General features: G+C 41.6%; 1 protein-coding gene across 6 annotated transcripts in view; it reads right to left on the reverse strand.

Annotated features, from left to right (window-relative positions):
* Window positions 1–709: 709 nt before the first annotated feature.
* Window positions 710–14690, reverse strand: part of CASK (peripheral plasma membrane protein CASK) — a 42116-nt gene continuing 28135 nt past the window's right edge. For 3 of the 6 annotated variants that reach the window (XM_070216335.1, XM_017151974.3, XM_070216337.1), the window contains 11 exons: window positions 9217–9402; window positions 8988–9152; window positions 8811–8879; window positions 7782–7811; window positions 6772–6870; window positions 6574–6712; window positions 5047–5166; window positions 4855–4977; window positions 4233–4340; window positions 3991–4166; window positions 710–3914 (listed from right to left, as the gene is read on the reverse strand). In XM_070216335.1, coding sequence (XP_070072436.1) covers window positions 3735–3914; window positions 3991–4166; window positions 4233–4340; window positions 4855–4977; window positions 5047–5166; window positions 6574–6712; window positions 6772–6870; window positions 7782–7811; window positions 8811–8879; window positions 8988–9152; window positions 9217–9402 — 1395 coding nt within the window. In that variant the 3' untranslated portion in view covers window positions 710–3734. Of the gene's footprint in view, window positions 3915–3990; window positions 4167–4232; window positions 4341–4854; window positions 4978–5046; window positions 5167–5748; window positions 6024–6573; window positions 6713–6771; window positions 6871–7781; window positions 7812–8810; window positions 8880–8987; window positions 9153–9216; window positions 9403–14690 lie in introns of those variants that run through there. The other 3 variants (XM_017151973.3, XM_017151972.3, XM_070216336.1) reach the window with 3 other exon arrangements.

The raw sequence follows: 14690 nt of genomic DNA on the forward strand, positions 1-14690 counted from the left end.
CGCCAACTTCCAGTTTGTTTGGTAGCACAAGTCCGTCGATGAGGAGAAGGAGGAGGGCTCGGCAGATTGAAATGATTGCAGTTTGCCGGCCCAGACTTGCGCAAGATTACTAAAGAACGGCGCGGCCTGGCCAGTAATCAAAAACTTTTGGTACTGTCTGTGGCCAACAGAGAAAAACAAAATTAATAAGACCCAAAGTAAGCCGAAAAAAAAACAAAAACGAAAGTATCAAATTCGCCTTACCTTGAAAACATGCTAACAAATTTGGGTCAAGCTTTGAGAAGCCGTGCGACAATGTTTGAAATTCGAGTGTAATGTTTCAATTAGAAGCTCAAGATACAAGTGTATCTGAGGCTGAGGCTGAAAAAGCCATGGCTGCAGGGCATCCGCTGTGTCCGATTGCCTTGACTTCTTGATTTCCGCTGGCCATTGAGCTTTTCTGCGAAATTCGCGGTTGGCTTTCTAAGAACTCGAAAGGTTCTGATTTTGAGTCTTTCTTTGCAGCGGAACTGGGGGTTTTGGGTTTTTTTTGGGTCTTCCGAAAATCATTGCAAAAGCATGTTGAAATTGTATCTCTCGTATATTTTTGTTCTCTTTTCATATATAGAAGTTCATTTTATTATTTCTGTTTCGGTTTCTGTGTGGGTTTTGGTTTTGCTTTGTCTTTGCTGCATGCATGATTCAAAACTTATGTATTTAAAATTCGGTATTTCAGTGTTTACTCGTTTTTATTTAATTCTCATTCCCGTTTTTATCGTCTTCGCCTTCGGTTCTTTTACTGTTTCTGTTTCATTTAATTTATTATTATTAATCCCATGTTTAAACTATGTATATATAATGACATTTTTATCATTTACTTTAAATGATATTTACTAACTCCGCGGCCTTCTGCGCCCCAAAACGATCGATCGATCTGCCGATCCATTCACTTCATTTCATTTCATTTATTATTTTAATAACAATTCACTCAATTAGCTCAAATCGCGTCAATCTACACATATTGACATTGGAGATCATAAGCATTTTCAACTCATCTTCACCATCGTTACCCTCAGTATCATATCATCATTGACTTATGAAATTAGAGAAAAATTCTAATTCATTTGGTTTACGTGACCGTGTTAATCTCATTTCTTTGTTTTTCTTTTTTATGTAATATCAACAATAAATTTTTACTTAATCTTAGTGTGAAATTATTCTTAGAGTACAGCTACAATCTGCTCGCATCGGCTAAGAAAAAAAGGATCAAGTAAAAGTACGAAACGAGTCCTTCAAAATTCTAGCTCAATCTCGGGATACTCTCTATGCCGGTTCCCCTCCTCCACTTTCAATTCTGTTCAATCGTTCCTAATCATTGTTATACCGTAAAATATAAGATTTTGATTTGAGCATTCTTTTCCTAATCATTTCATCATTTTTGGTGTTTTCTAGCACATCCAGCCTTGGTTGGGGGAGCTTCAAAATGTACATCTCCAGCCGTGTTCCTTATAAGGTTCCTGGTTCCTGCCTCCTCCTATATCGTATCGTCGTGTCTCGTCCCGTTCGTTCATTTAAGGTATAATACTTAGTTAATTTGGCCACTCGGCTGCGTTTGTGGTTGTGGGTAGGTAGTTAGTTCTTCAGTTTTTCGGGTAGGTTCGGTTGTTCTTCTTTGGGATACTTCTATGATTTGCATTGCCTCACTGCTCACTGCTATCTCCTTCCACGCTCAGAACCGAAAAGTTTTAGCCCAGCGTCTAACGATAATACTCTATGCAAAATTGTTCAACCATTTTGAAACCATAGAATTGTTCTGGATATAAGTATGTTGTTCTTGTGTGGTGTGCGGTTGGGAAATTCAAGTGGGTCGTGTGGTTGGGCTCGAATCAAGCTCAGGCTTAAATTGTTTTGGGGGACAGCTAGAGAATCGCGTGGCACGTGTTTACAAATGTGTTCGGTTTAATACTAAGTTCGATCTTGAGTGTGATTTATTCATCGATTTTCCTATCCCATTTAGTGATTTAGTGATCTAAAATCAGCTTTCGTCCATCTCAGAAGCTCTTTGTGAGGGAAGCTAATTCAAAATACTCCTTTCGGATCTGAATCTCTAAGTTAAGAGATTTACATTGAGGGAAAAAGCGAAATTACTGAGCGCTGGTTGCTGACTATGAAGTTGCACTAAAAAAATGCCAGGTTTCTTGATTGCTAAGACAGTTTGTCGGTGTCATTGTAAAGTATCTCGAAAATTTGAAGCTGCTGCTTGGGTGGTTACTGGGCCAGTGGGTGTACGATTAATTCAATTCAATTCAAAGCGATATAAGATCTCATTCGATTCGATTCGGTTTGGGTCACCTTGTTTGGTTTTCGTATTCGTTTTTGGCTGTGGGTTAAAAGGAAGCGCTCCGCTATATTATTCTTATTGAACTTGACTGATTTTCAATGTATCCAACCTGAGTTTGAGTTGTTCGAAAAATATATATATGTGTTGTGTATACACATTTCCTCGATTTCCTACTTTCTTCTTGTTTTTGTCATATATTTCTGCGTTGACCTGCAATCTCCTCATCTTCATCCTTTCGCTAATTATTTTAATTCGTAATTGCAGTTAGTGTGTGTGTTTTTGTGCTCACTCTATGTTTTTTCCATTTGTTTACTTTGCTTTGGCTTGAATTAAACGCGGCTGCAATTATAATTATGTACTTTTTTGTTTTATTATGTTTGATTGCATTTTTTGTGGTTTACTCATTTCTCATTGAATTCAATTAAACGTCAACAATTTGGTTTTTTGGTATTATATGTATGTTTTTTCCTTTTCCTCCGTGTGTAAGTGTTGTGATCTGAATTAATTATATTTTTTGTTTCTTATTCAGTTACCTTTTCTTTTTGTTTATTGCATTTAAAACGTGCACTTTACCACCGCCTCGACTTGATCTTCCGTATGTAATTAATTAGTTCTTACTTGGCTTGAAACACTTGAAATTGCTCACATCGTAATTTGTTTATTATTCTCTGTTCTTCGTGTTCTTTGCTGTTTTGCTGTTCTGCTGTCGTGTCTCCTTGTGTCTATGTTTAATTATATTTAATTACGTAGTTTTCTCTATAATTTACTAACTCGTTGAACGCCCTATCTGCTCACAAGACTCTACCCGAAAATAATCTTTGAGTAAAAACAATTTGGAGTGCTTCGGTTCCTGTTGGGGGCTTCGATTTGTCTAACTCCAGTTAACTTAGACACTAACAAGTGCAAGATTTACATAAGCGTTTAATGCTGTTTGACTATATGCAGAATAAAAACAATACAACAAAACAATAATCGTAAAATATATAACACAATGAGCATGGAATGGCAAATACAATCGGTTAAAAATTAATACAAAATAAACGTTAAACGTATAGTTGGGACAGAAAACAAAAAAGAGGCAAAAACAAATGGTTGTTTTGTCTTTGCGTTGCGACCGCAGTTCCCATAATACCCATCTATTCTTAAATTATATAGCTCGGCGCCAGGCGCCTTCTATCCTCCCATCCTCCAGTCCTCACTGTCATCAATCGTAGTGGATGCTGTTTTGCTTTTGCATTTTCAGTTGCTGTTGCTTGTGCCTTGGTAATACTTTAATGGTGTGGTGTGTATCTCCAGCTTCGTTTGCATCTGCTTCTCGGCCTCAGTAGAGCGCTACGTTGGAGGCCTGCGTGTAGGCGTCCCACTCGCAGTCACAGCCCTCGAGGCAGTCGGGGCATTCCAGTTCGCTGTCTTGTCAGTACAGCCAGGACACGGGCACCCACTGCGGGGTGGTGTGCACCCGGTCGATGGCCGTCTCCAGCGTGGCAATCGTCTCGCTGATGTCGTTGTTCACAATCGTCAGATCGAAGAAGTGCCCGTATAGCTGGCGCAGCATCTCCGACTCCTTGGCCAGTCGCTCCAGGCTGCCGTCGTACTGCCGTGGGTGAAAAAAAAAACAAAAAAGCAATTAGAAGGGTTCGACTTTGGTCCATCCTTTACGCTCTACTCACATCTGCTATGTTCTGCAGCGAGGGCGCCGCTATGAACACCACGTAGGGCGTGAACTCGGCGGTGCGGAGTATCTTCAATGCCTGCGGCTCCACATCCAAAATGGCCATCTTGCCCTCGGTGTGAATGCGCCGGATGGTGTCCAACTTGGTGCCGTACATGGCATCCTCGTGGGTGCCTGCAAGGGTTCAAGGGACATGGATGAGATTGGCCTGGGGCTGTCTTATATAGATGGGTTCGTTACCGTATTCCAAGTACTCATTCGCACCGATGTCCGCCATCATCTCGTCGTGCGAGACAAAGTAATAGCTGCGTCCGTTCTCCTCCTCGGGCTTGGCAGGTCTCGTTGTATCTGAAAAATTGCAAGAAATCAGTCATAATCCATGGACTAAATAATAATTCGTTACAACAAAAATATGTTGCTTTTACCAGTTCAATGTAATGTATTTACTAATTAGTAATAACTGCACATTACAAGTGTAATATATTATAACCGACCCATTAATTTAATGGCAAATAAATAGTAAGTAGGACAGTAACTTCATTATTTTGAATTATGTTCAAGAAAACCCTGCCGATATTTTAAAGCAAATAAATCTCTTCGGGACTTTAAGTTCGGTTATTGACTAATTCGGTTGCAGACTAAATAATAGCTTTATTTACCGCTGCAAATTTATGATGATTCAACTTTTATGTAACAAAAAGAAGATGAATTTAACGCTTTCTGCATCATTAGGCCAATCAATTGAGCGATGCCTGTTTTTCTAGCATAAAAAAAGTGCTTATAAATCAAAAATATCAACATGTAGGTAAATCCCAAAAAGAAGTGTCTATATTTAAGGAAGCTGTTTTTTAAGGAAACTTACGTGGTATGGGATAGGCGTACTTGTCGGGGTACTTCGATATCAAGGTGTTCTTGATGTGCCGCCTGCCCACCCCATGAGCACCCAAGAGCACCAACGTTTTGCGCTGAAAGTTTGGGTCCCCAACTGAAATGAAATGGTTGAGGGAAGGATAAACAAAGGTTCACCTGTGGCAGGGAGCTCAATGAAACCCACCTGGCACCTTGACAACCTCCTCGTACGTGACCACATCGAGCGTGTCGAAGATGGCATTGTGCTTGGCCAGGTATTTGTCCCGGCATTGCTTCTTCTTGCGCCCGAAGATGGAGCAGTTAACTGTTGGTTATAATGGAGAACAAATGTTATTGAATTGTTTTATTAGACGGAGGATAGAGCCGAGTAGGTTAAGAGCCGCATGCTTATAGAGCAGGCACAAAAACATGCTGTAGAGCAGGCATTGGATAAGTTCGAGCATGAAGCAAGCACGATTTTTGCTTATATTGGATGAGTTCATGATATCCTTTTAGATGATAAATGGACTTTAAATAAGTTATTTCCCTTGGTAGTTTATTCTTTTCCTGACCTAGATCTTCTTCAAATCAGATATGAGGTGTTCTTTTAGCCAGCCTAACGTGCAGTGGTGTGAACTTGTGTATATTTGGGGCTAACTAATTCGTTGGATATTACTTTTGGGTTTATAAGCGGGGGGGTTCAATACTGTGGGTTCATTAACAACAATGGCTGAGGTGCTGAAATCTACTGTTTTTCAATGGCGATCGTGATCGTGATTGTGATCATGAGGGGCGGTTCTACTCGTTTCCTGGAACTGGGTGGTTCGGTGGTGCCGTCTACATAAGCTACAACTTTCGGGCAGTCGGGTGGTTGAGTGGGTGACTGGGTTCGGTGTGTGTGGGTGGGTGAATTCTTTATACAAAAATTGCTATCGATAGAAATTCTGTTGTATAGTACAGGTGGGTATTTCGGTTTGTGTTGTGTTTGTTTGTGGCATAACAGAACTCAAGAAGAAACGTTAAAAGACGAGTCTTAGCAGCTCTCCTGGAGGAGATTCGTTTGGTTTTTTTGTGGTTCGTTTTGTGTGTGTGGTTGTGGTGGGTGGTTTTTGGTTATATGGTAACTACCTGCTGATCCATCACACCCATCTGCGTGAGCGGAACATCCAGCACCCGGTTCTCCTGCATTATATTATCATACATACATAGTTTATAGCAATTCTTTGGTTCGGTTCGAGATGCGAGATTCATGGTTAGCAACTAGGTATAAGAGTTTTGTACAGGTGTGCAAATGTATATGTCTTTGGTTTCTCAGCTTGAAATTTGGCAGCGCTTTTTGGAGGGGGCTTTCCCCTTTTTTTTTGGTTTGGTTTTTTGGTTAATTTGAAAAGGTTTTCCTTCGACTACTTTTTGGGGCATGCAACTCTCTGTGGGTGTTAGTGTACAGATGTGGGTGTATATGTGTTTGTGGGTGGCATATATGTGTGTTTTTTGTTTCTGTTTCTGGATATATGTTTGTGAAAGAGAGAGAAATATAGTCGTAGAGAGAGCGCGCTTTCCCTTTCGGTTAACTACGAGTTCGTCATACACTTCCAATATAAGTACAATTATTCATATAGCATACGATTTGATTTGATTATATCGAGCATCCAATTACACATAGAGAACACGGATAGTTGGGTTTCGAGTTTGCGGCCTTCCGCTGGCCAGGACTCCCTCCCCGGTCACTCACCCTGCTCCTGCTTGGTCTTGTCGACCGTCTGGCAGGCGATCCGCCACTCCTGCAGCTCCGGCGACGGTATCAGTCCGGCCGATCCGCCCACCGTGTCCAGTCGCGCCTGCCACCAGTGATGATCGTCCTTGCTAATGATCTGTAAAGATCGGTTCTTATCACATCTAGAAATAATCCATTAGAAACCTTCAAACCTACCTGCAGTATGTCGCCCACTTGGAATGATATGCCCGCCTGGGCGCAGGGTATAAGCTCATCATCCAGCGGATTATAATCGAATTGGGCGCGCACGAATATCTGCGAGTGGAAGAGAGAGACACAAAATGCAAAAATACAGATGAGCACAAATAGTTGCTAGCAGGTCGATGATTCGGTTTTCCTTTTCTGCTTTTCTATTTTTCTGCCATTTCAGCTACTTTTGCTCAGGCTGCAACTGAGTTGCGGCTGCCTCAGCGAAATGGTTTGCTGGTTTGCGATTTACATGCAAAACTCATTTGCATGTCAAAAGCAGAAAACAGCAGCAACAAAGAAACAAACAACTTTGGCAAGCAGACGCTTCGAAATGTTAGATGCCCTGGCGAATTGAAAATTATAATGGAAAAACTATATACTCGGACCGCTAAGCAGACAAAGTTTAATTGAAAAACATTTAGTTTGATGGTTTGGATAGAATATATATTTGAAGAACTATTAATTATGTAACTTTATTGTTTACTCCTCCCGCAAAACCAGTTCAAAACACACAATATAATTGTGGTTTGCTAGCTAGTTGAGCTGCACAAATATTTAATTTGAAACAAAGTGCAAATGTTTATTCATAACTTTTTCGCAAATTAAAATGTTGTCATGTGGCAAACTGTATGGAACACAAAACTTTGGTTCATAATCACAATATACCCAAAATGGGGCATCAAAGACCTGCCTGCCGTTGTATCGTTGTTTCGTTGCTGTTGACTAAGTGATGAACATAAATTAGACAAATTTACGGCTCTTGTGTGAGTTGTGCCTTTTGACTTGTCTGCGGGTTAATGAATATGCACATCTACCGGAATGTGGGTGGGTTGGGTGGTTTTTCGCTTTTCGCTGGGTAAATGGGTGTTTTCGAGTAAAAGTAATCTCGAGTGGGCGGTGCGTGGGCCGTTGTGTTCTGGGTTCTGGGTGGTTTGTGTGCGTGATTACGTGTCTATTGTGGGGAGCGTGATACTTACAAGCACCGGAGCGGGTCTGATCCTGAAAAGCTGCGTGGTGGCATGAGTGAGGGGGTAAGAGAGGGCGGAAGGAAGGAACAGATTGAACAGAGAGAGAGAGAGAGAGTGTGGAGTTATGTTAATGCACTGCGAAATAATTGCATAATGGATTATGGCTACAACTACAAACGCGCCACGGAAGGTTGGGTTGTTCGGGATACCTCATACGTACGTACATTACACGGCCATAAATATTACATGACTGCGAGCACAAACCCAGTTTTCCCATTACCTTACAATGTGCTGCACCGTGCACTCGATTGCCCAAGTTGCGTTTTCGAGGCCCCATTGTTTTGCTTTTGACTTTAAAAGGGCGGGGCGCCCATTACAACAACCTAATTAAGCCCTATTGATATTTTGATTTCGGCAAATGGACAAACAATATAAGCATTCCACTTCATCGAACTTAATAACTTAATGCCAAGGTATTTAGAATTTAACAGGCTAATTACCTAATTAAGTGACTTTTGTAAGTGATTGTTTTCGAAGGAGAAAACTCAAGTGAAACGTTTATAAATCTTATTTTCTTTAAATTATTTATTTTATATTTATAAAATGTTTATCTAAATGTTTATCTAATTTAGAATTAAAAGGCTTATTACTTAATTTAGTGTCTTTTATAAGTGATTGTTTTCGAAGGAGAAAACTCAAGTGAAACGTTTATAAATCTTATTTTTTTTAAATCATTTTAAATGTTTATCTAACTGTTTATCTAATTTAAAATTTAAGAGGCTAATTACTTAATTACCTGACTTTTATAACTGATTGTTTTCGAAGGAGAAAACTCATTTATTTTATATTTATAAAATGTTGATCTAATAAAAATTTTTAAAGATCCCCTGACTTCAATATAATTAGATTTTGAGGTAGTAAATGAGGAGGAACTATCATGTTATAGTTTCTTGTACGATTAGTATGATGTTTAGTCAGCCTTAAAGTACACTGAATATATACACTAAAATTAAGCAGTACCCCAGTTCCGTAACTTACCTCGCAGGGGGGCGGAGCGCTGCGGTACGAAGGAACTATCTTGAAGGTAACAGAACCGCGTGCCTCGCGCTGCAACGAAGGGATTAAGATCGGACACATTCAATTAGCAGGTGGTCAAAGTCAGGCCGGGATTTGGGTTAAGGGAGGGAGAGAGAGAAGATTGATTGGCGGGCTCACCAGCATTCGTTGCAATTGGCCAACCGACTGGTGCTGCACCGGCTGGCCGTTGATCTCCCGTATCTCGTCGCCCACGTGCAGCGTGGCCTGGCGATGAATCATCCCGCCGTGCATAATCCTGGCCACAATGCACCGCCCGTCCTCGGTCATCTTCAGCGTGATGCCCTGCAAGGGATTTAGGGTTGGTTAGTTGGTCAGGCTTGGTCTCCAGGGGGAATATCCAGCTTACCATGGGCTCGTCCGTGTTCTTCTGGAACTGCACCAGTCGCACCCGGGTCACATGCTGCAGTTCGCCGCCCTCGACGTTGTCCAGCTCGTCGCCATTGAGGTAGGGCACCATCGGGGGCGGGGTGACGCGCAGCGCCTCCTCCCCGTAGACATCCCGGGCCACCACATCGTGGCTATGGAGCAGAGCCTGGAAAAGAAGCGCAGGTAAGTGGGTTAGAAGCGTCTTAAGAATTCGAGAAAATGCTGCTCCAAAAATAAAAATACAAAATATATTCTCTGGATTTTTTACCCTTTTTTAATGTATTTATTATTAATTTTTCGGAAAAATGTTTTGCCCATAAATTAAACTACAGTAATAAATATTTTCTATATGGAAAAAAATTTTCTGAAGTTACGCCCCAAAATAAATTCCAAGAACTCGTCCAAAAATTGTCTTTCAGTAGTTTTTATTGAGACTTCAAAGAACCTATTGAGCTGCCCCATATCAGCATAATTTATTTAACCATAAAAAGAAGCTGGGGAAATTCAAGCTATTTTTGCATGAAAATTGCACTAAGGAATAAGGAATGTCCGCTCATTTCGGTCCCGGAAATAAATGGGTTGAAAGGGAAATAATTTTGATTTAAACACATGCTAGATATTAGAAACCCTCTCGTCGCTCCTCCAAGTGCAGGCTTCGGTTTAGGGTTAGCCTAAATTATGGCCGGCAATTAAGCTGGCCGTTATGAGCTCCGGCCAGGCTCGTTTGGTTGGGAAATTAAATTTCCGATTTGCCACGCCTGCCACATACATCATAACGCCCCAAACCAGAGGAGAGGGATGGGGACTGCCGACCGCACAGCACAACTTGTTTACAACATTAACTGTGCGACATTTGTTGCTCAGCCACAGTTTGGGGCGAAAAAAAAAGAACGGCAGAAACGAGCTGGAAGCTGGATAAAAAACACATGGCATCGAGGATGAAACGCCCATTTCCGAAAAGCCGTTAAAAGCGGCGACAGCCACAAACGAGGGCACGCACATGACCCCGTGACCCCATGGATAACCAGGGATAACCGAGCCACGACAAAAATCTCAACAATTTATGGCAACTCACTCCCCCGCACGCCCGCATTCATACAGCTCGGCCTGACTTTATACAATTTCGGTTTTAATAAATTATGTTTAATAACACTTTGAATATGTTGCGAAATTAATTTTTCCTGCCCTTGCCCTTCGCTTCGTCCTTCCCCTAAGGGCGGTGCACAATAATATCCCGTCGAAGGAATGCCAGAAAAAGGAGCAGCAGGAGCAGAGGAGCAGGCCAGGACCCGAAGCTGGTGCTGAAGCTGAGGCATTGGGCTAGGCCATAAAAAAGGATTTTACTGCGATGCCATGCCGTGACACTTGTGCCACTCGCACGCACACAGACGCACAGCAGGAACGCACGCACAGGGAAAAGGGACGAGCACATGCTCGGTATACAAATTTACACTGATCGAAACAATATCAAGATTGAGGCTTAAAAATGCAGAACGAATCATATTTGAAGAAGTACTTATATAAGCATTATGAAGTGGAATCCAGATTGCAAGATGTCAATTTAAGATTGGTTTTTTTCAAATCAGGAACATAAACAAAACGACTTAAAAATGTGATGATAATTTTATAAATGCTTTATGGGTATTTTGTGAGAAAGGCATTTTACATTTGAAAAGAAACTTGGTTGGAAAATATTTCTGTATGTCCCGTTTTTGTGTAAGCTGTTCTAAATTATCTCATAAAAGTTCAAAGCAAATGTCTATTCAACCTACAAACTTAAAAAAATCATACAAATTCAACAACAACTGGAAGAACTCTTAAAATATTTTAATCATAAATGGGAAAGACTCTTGTAATATATTTAATAACTCATTTGAGCTACCACTAAACCATATCGCAACCAAATTTAAAAATGCAATACATGCAGTTATAATCCCATCTCGGTTGAGTCGTAATTTAAAGTAAGAAATTTAAAAAAAAGCTTTGTAACTCTTGTAAAATTTTTAAAAAAATTTAAGCATCTAATTTAAAGCAAATCCTGGACTGAATACTTCAAGAAGGTTAACTCATTTTTTTTTTAAGAGTATTTATGTCTAAACACTAAGCTGGAGAAAAGCCCAAGTTAATGTTTGCCATCTTTATGCGAGTGTAGATTTACATATATGCTAAGTACAGCTAGCGCACCGCCAGCACTTTTGCCCACTGCCCCGGACACCTTGAGTCCCCTTTAACACCACCCTCGCCCCCCCTTAAACTACCCCATCAGGTTCATCCCCTAGCACCATTCATCCCCAATCCACTCGCACTGCCACTGGCCCCATAAAAAACGCAATTTTCAACGCTGATGATTACTCAATGCCACAAACACGGGCACGTAGCAGACCCACACACACACACGCACGCACCTAAACCCCAACCCCCACCCACACATCTAAGCCCCCACACCCACAGAAAATACACACACTTAGACAGCAGCACGTTTCATTTCCGCCACAGACATTGCTACTGACATCGACCGCAAAACTCAACTGAGCAGCAGCAGCTTCTCTCTTTTCCGATGGATATCGCGCTCTCTTTGTGGATGCCACATGGCATCTCTCGCTTGTTTTTCCGCTTTTCCAGCAAACTGCACTATTCGAGAGCTTTCCGTCACACACTCTACACACTCAGGACTCGGCACTCAGCACTCACCACTTTTGAGTGAATATCCGCAATGGCGTGTGCATAAATATTTCATAATACTTGGGAGCACTTCGTGCAGCAGGGGAATCCCCCGAAAACTCAGTTAGCTGTGTAAACAAGAATATGAGAATGATTGGGTAGATTGGCGGGCGTCGGTGACGGGGAGGGGATTTTGGGGCCTGTGATGGGGATTGACAGGTGGTAATCGAGTTTGGGCTTATCGGGAAACATCAATTCAATAATTTCGACGTGTTGGATTCGAACGAATCATTTTCGGGGGTAGGATATCAAATTTAGTGCGCCTTGATTTGCGATTTGCGATTGGGAAATGGAAATACCCTGTCGAGCATCCTTGAGATGGTCTTTTGATCCCGCAGTAAACATGGGAACCGATTTCATTCAATTTCGAACTGTATCGAAAGGGGGATAAGTAAACCTATTCGTTTTGGGTTTTCTCTGAATGTTTTGGGGCCAAAGGATTTTGGAATTCCTTAAACGAATCGAATGGTGAGAAGTTTCTTTTAAAAGAGGCCTACAATTCAGATAAATCTTTAAAAGCTTTCTTCGTTAATAATTCATCAAGGGTCGAATTCATCTTAGAAAATGTTTCCCAGAATCAATAAAATCATTGTATATGCTAATAAAAAGCTTAATTTTTTAGCATTTTCCAGCAAAATACTATGATATTCTGTTAGTACGATTCACTGACCCCTTTAAGACTTACTCCAACCAGAAACGAATTCCATTCCGTACTCTCTGTCTGTCCGCAATTTATTGTATTTGCTCGTTTTGGCAGAAGTTTGCAATCCAATTACGACAGAACTTCCAACTACCCATTAATGCGAGTTAGAAACACCCCGATAGACAACCACGCCTACCGAAGCCTCAGCCGCTTCAGCAGCCGCAGCGGAATTTGACTAAATAAATGGGTAATACAATTTCCCTTTTGCCGAGAAACAAAATTAACTACATCGAATAAAATTTGCTGAACTTGGCAACTATTTAAATGCGGCAGATGGGCGGAAGGACGAGGCAATTTTTCCTGGGGAAATGGAGGAAATCCAGAGAAGGACTCACGCCTGGTTAGCTAAAAACCAAGTCGGCGCTGAACGATAAACAACGTAATCTGATTTCACTTAAAGCAGGCATCCCCTTACTTCCGGCCACGCCCACTGACCACTGAAGAGGGGGCGGGAGAGAGGCTTGGGGGCATGAGGTCCATATTTAACACCAAGTTGTTGGACCAATAAAACGGTAAATTTAATAAGCGCTTGACAGGCGCAAAGTTGAGCAGTTAAGTTTAATGCCTCATTAGGCGCTCCGTTTCTGTGACATTGATAGCCAACGTGGCAAACTTTTGGCCCGCACACACTAACCACACAGCCTGCCACAGAAAAGTGGGTGGCAGCTGCCTCTGATTTCCATGATTAATACTTAAGTGCTTGTTAAAGTTTTGCCCTGGTCCCGAGTTGCCCCGTTTATATGCAGATGCCTGTTGTTTGCTGTGTGTGCCGAGGTCCTGTCCTAAACAATCAGTATAACCCTAGCCCGTTCCCAGAGAAGCCCCGAGCTCCATTTGTTTGCTGCTGAGCCAGCAGCAGCAGCAGCAGCCACATCAGAGCTGAACTCTGCCGGAAACTGGACAGCGAGTAACAACCGACAACCCACTGCTGAAATGGTGAAAAAAAATCCCATCCATGGCCAAATGGAACGACAACTTTCATTAGTCCCAAACAACTGAATTTCACTCTCACTTTGCACTATTTTCGACTTGGAACCTGAGTGCAGAGCTGCCTTTTGAATAATTCAAGCAGCAAAGTTGTCCATAAACTTTGCACAAATCTTTGACATCCAGCAAAACTTCGCAAACAAAATCTGGAGCTCTAAAAAATAAGTTTCAAAGGTACGAGTAGTAAATATTGAAGGAAGTTTTAAAGAAATAATGGAATTGACTCGTAGCTCCGGGCAGCTAATTGCAGTTCAAGTCACTCTGGATTAAATAGGACCGTAAGCTATATAAGGATGTGTTATATCTTTGGCAGTTCTTTGCGCGTTGAATATTTTATGAGAAAATTAGGCAGACTTTTAGAGAACCCACTCAAAAAAAGCTTTGACATCAAGCTAACTTTGCAATAAAAATCTTGAGATAAAAGGATTTAATAGCAAAGTTTCTTACAAAATACTGTAATTTATTATACTTATTATTTTTTTCTAAATATTCTAGTAAAACTCATAAGGACTTTACAACTTTTGGCTATTTTCCAGCCATTTTTCCACCAGCGACAGCTGAGTCAGGTCCATTGTTGGCGGCCAGTCCATCCAGGGAGCTGGTCATTTTTCCAGCTTTATGCTAAGCCACTAACCAACGGACCAGCAACCGCCGACCTCCAACCAACCACCGAGTGTCCAGCAATCACCAACCACCCCACCAGCTGTGGGTGAGCCTAGCACCGACCACACGAACGTTATTTGTTGGTTTTAATAATTACACAGCCTGGCCAAAGGAAGGATGGTTTTGGGGAATGCGAGGAAGAAGGATATTCTTTCTTTTTTCCTTTTTTTTTCGTTGTTGGTCGAATGACGGGGGGAAGTGCTCTAGGATTTTTCTCTCTTTAATATTCCAGGCCACACGTCAATTACACACGTACGCGCGACTGCGAATGGCTTCCGCATCCATTTCGTGGGTTTTTCGGGTGTTTGGAGGTGGGCTGGAAAAACAGACAGCACGCGGAGGACAGAGAGGGCAGCCGTTGACAGCTGAATCATCTGGAT

The sequence above is a fragment of the Drosophila takahashii genome, chromosome 3R, assembly GCF_030179915.1.
Source record: "Drosophila takahashii strain IR98-3 E-12201 chromosome 3R, DtakHiC1v2, whole genome shotgun sequence".
Lineage (NCBI taxonomy): Eukaryota > Metazoa > Arthropoda > Insecta > Diptera > Drosophilidae > Drosophila > Drosophila takahashii.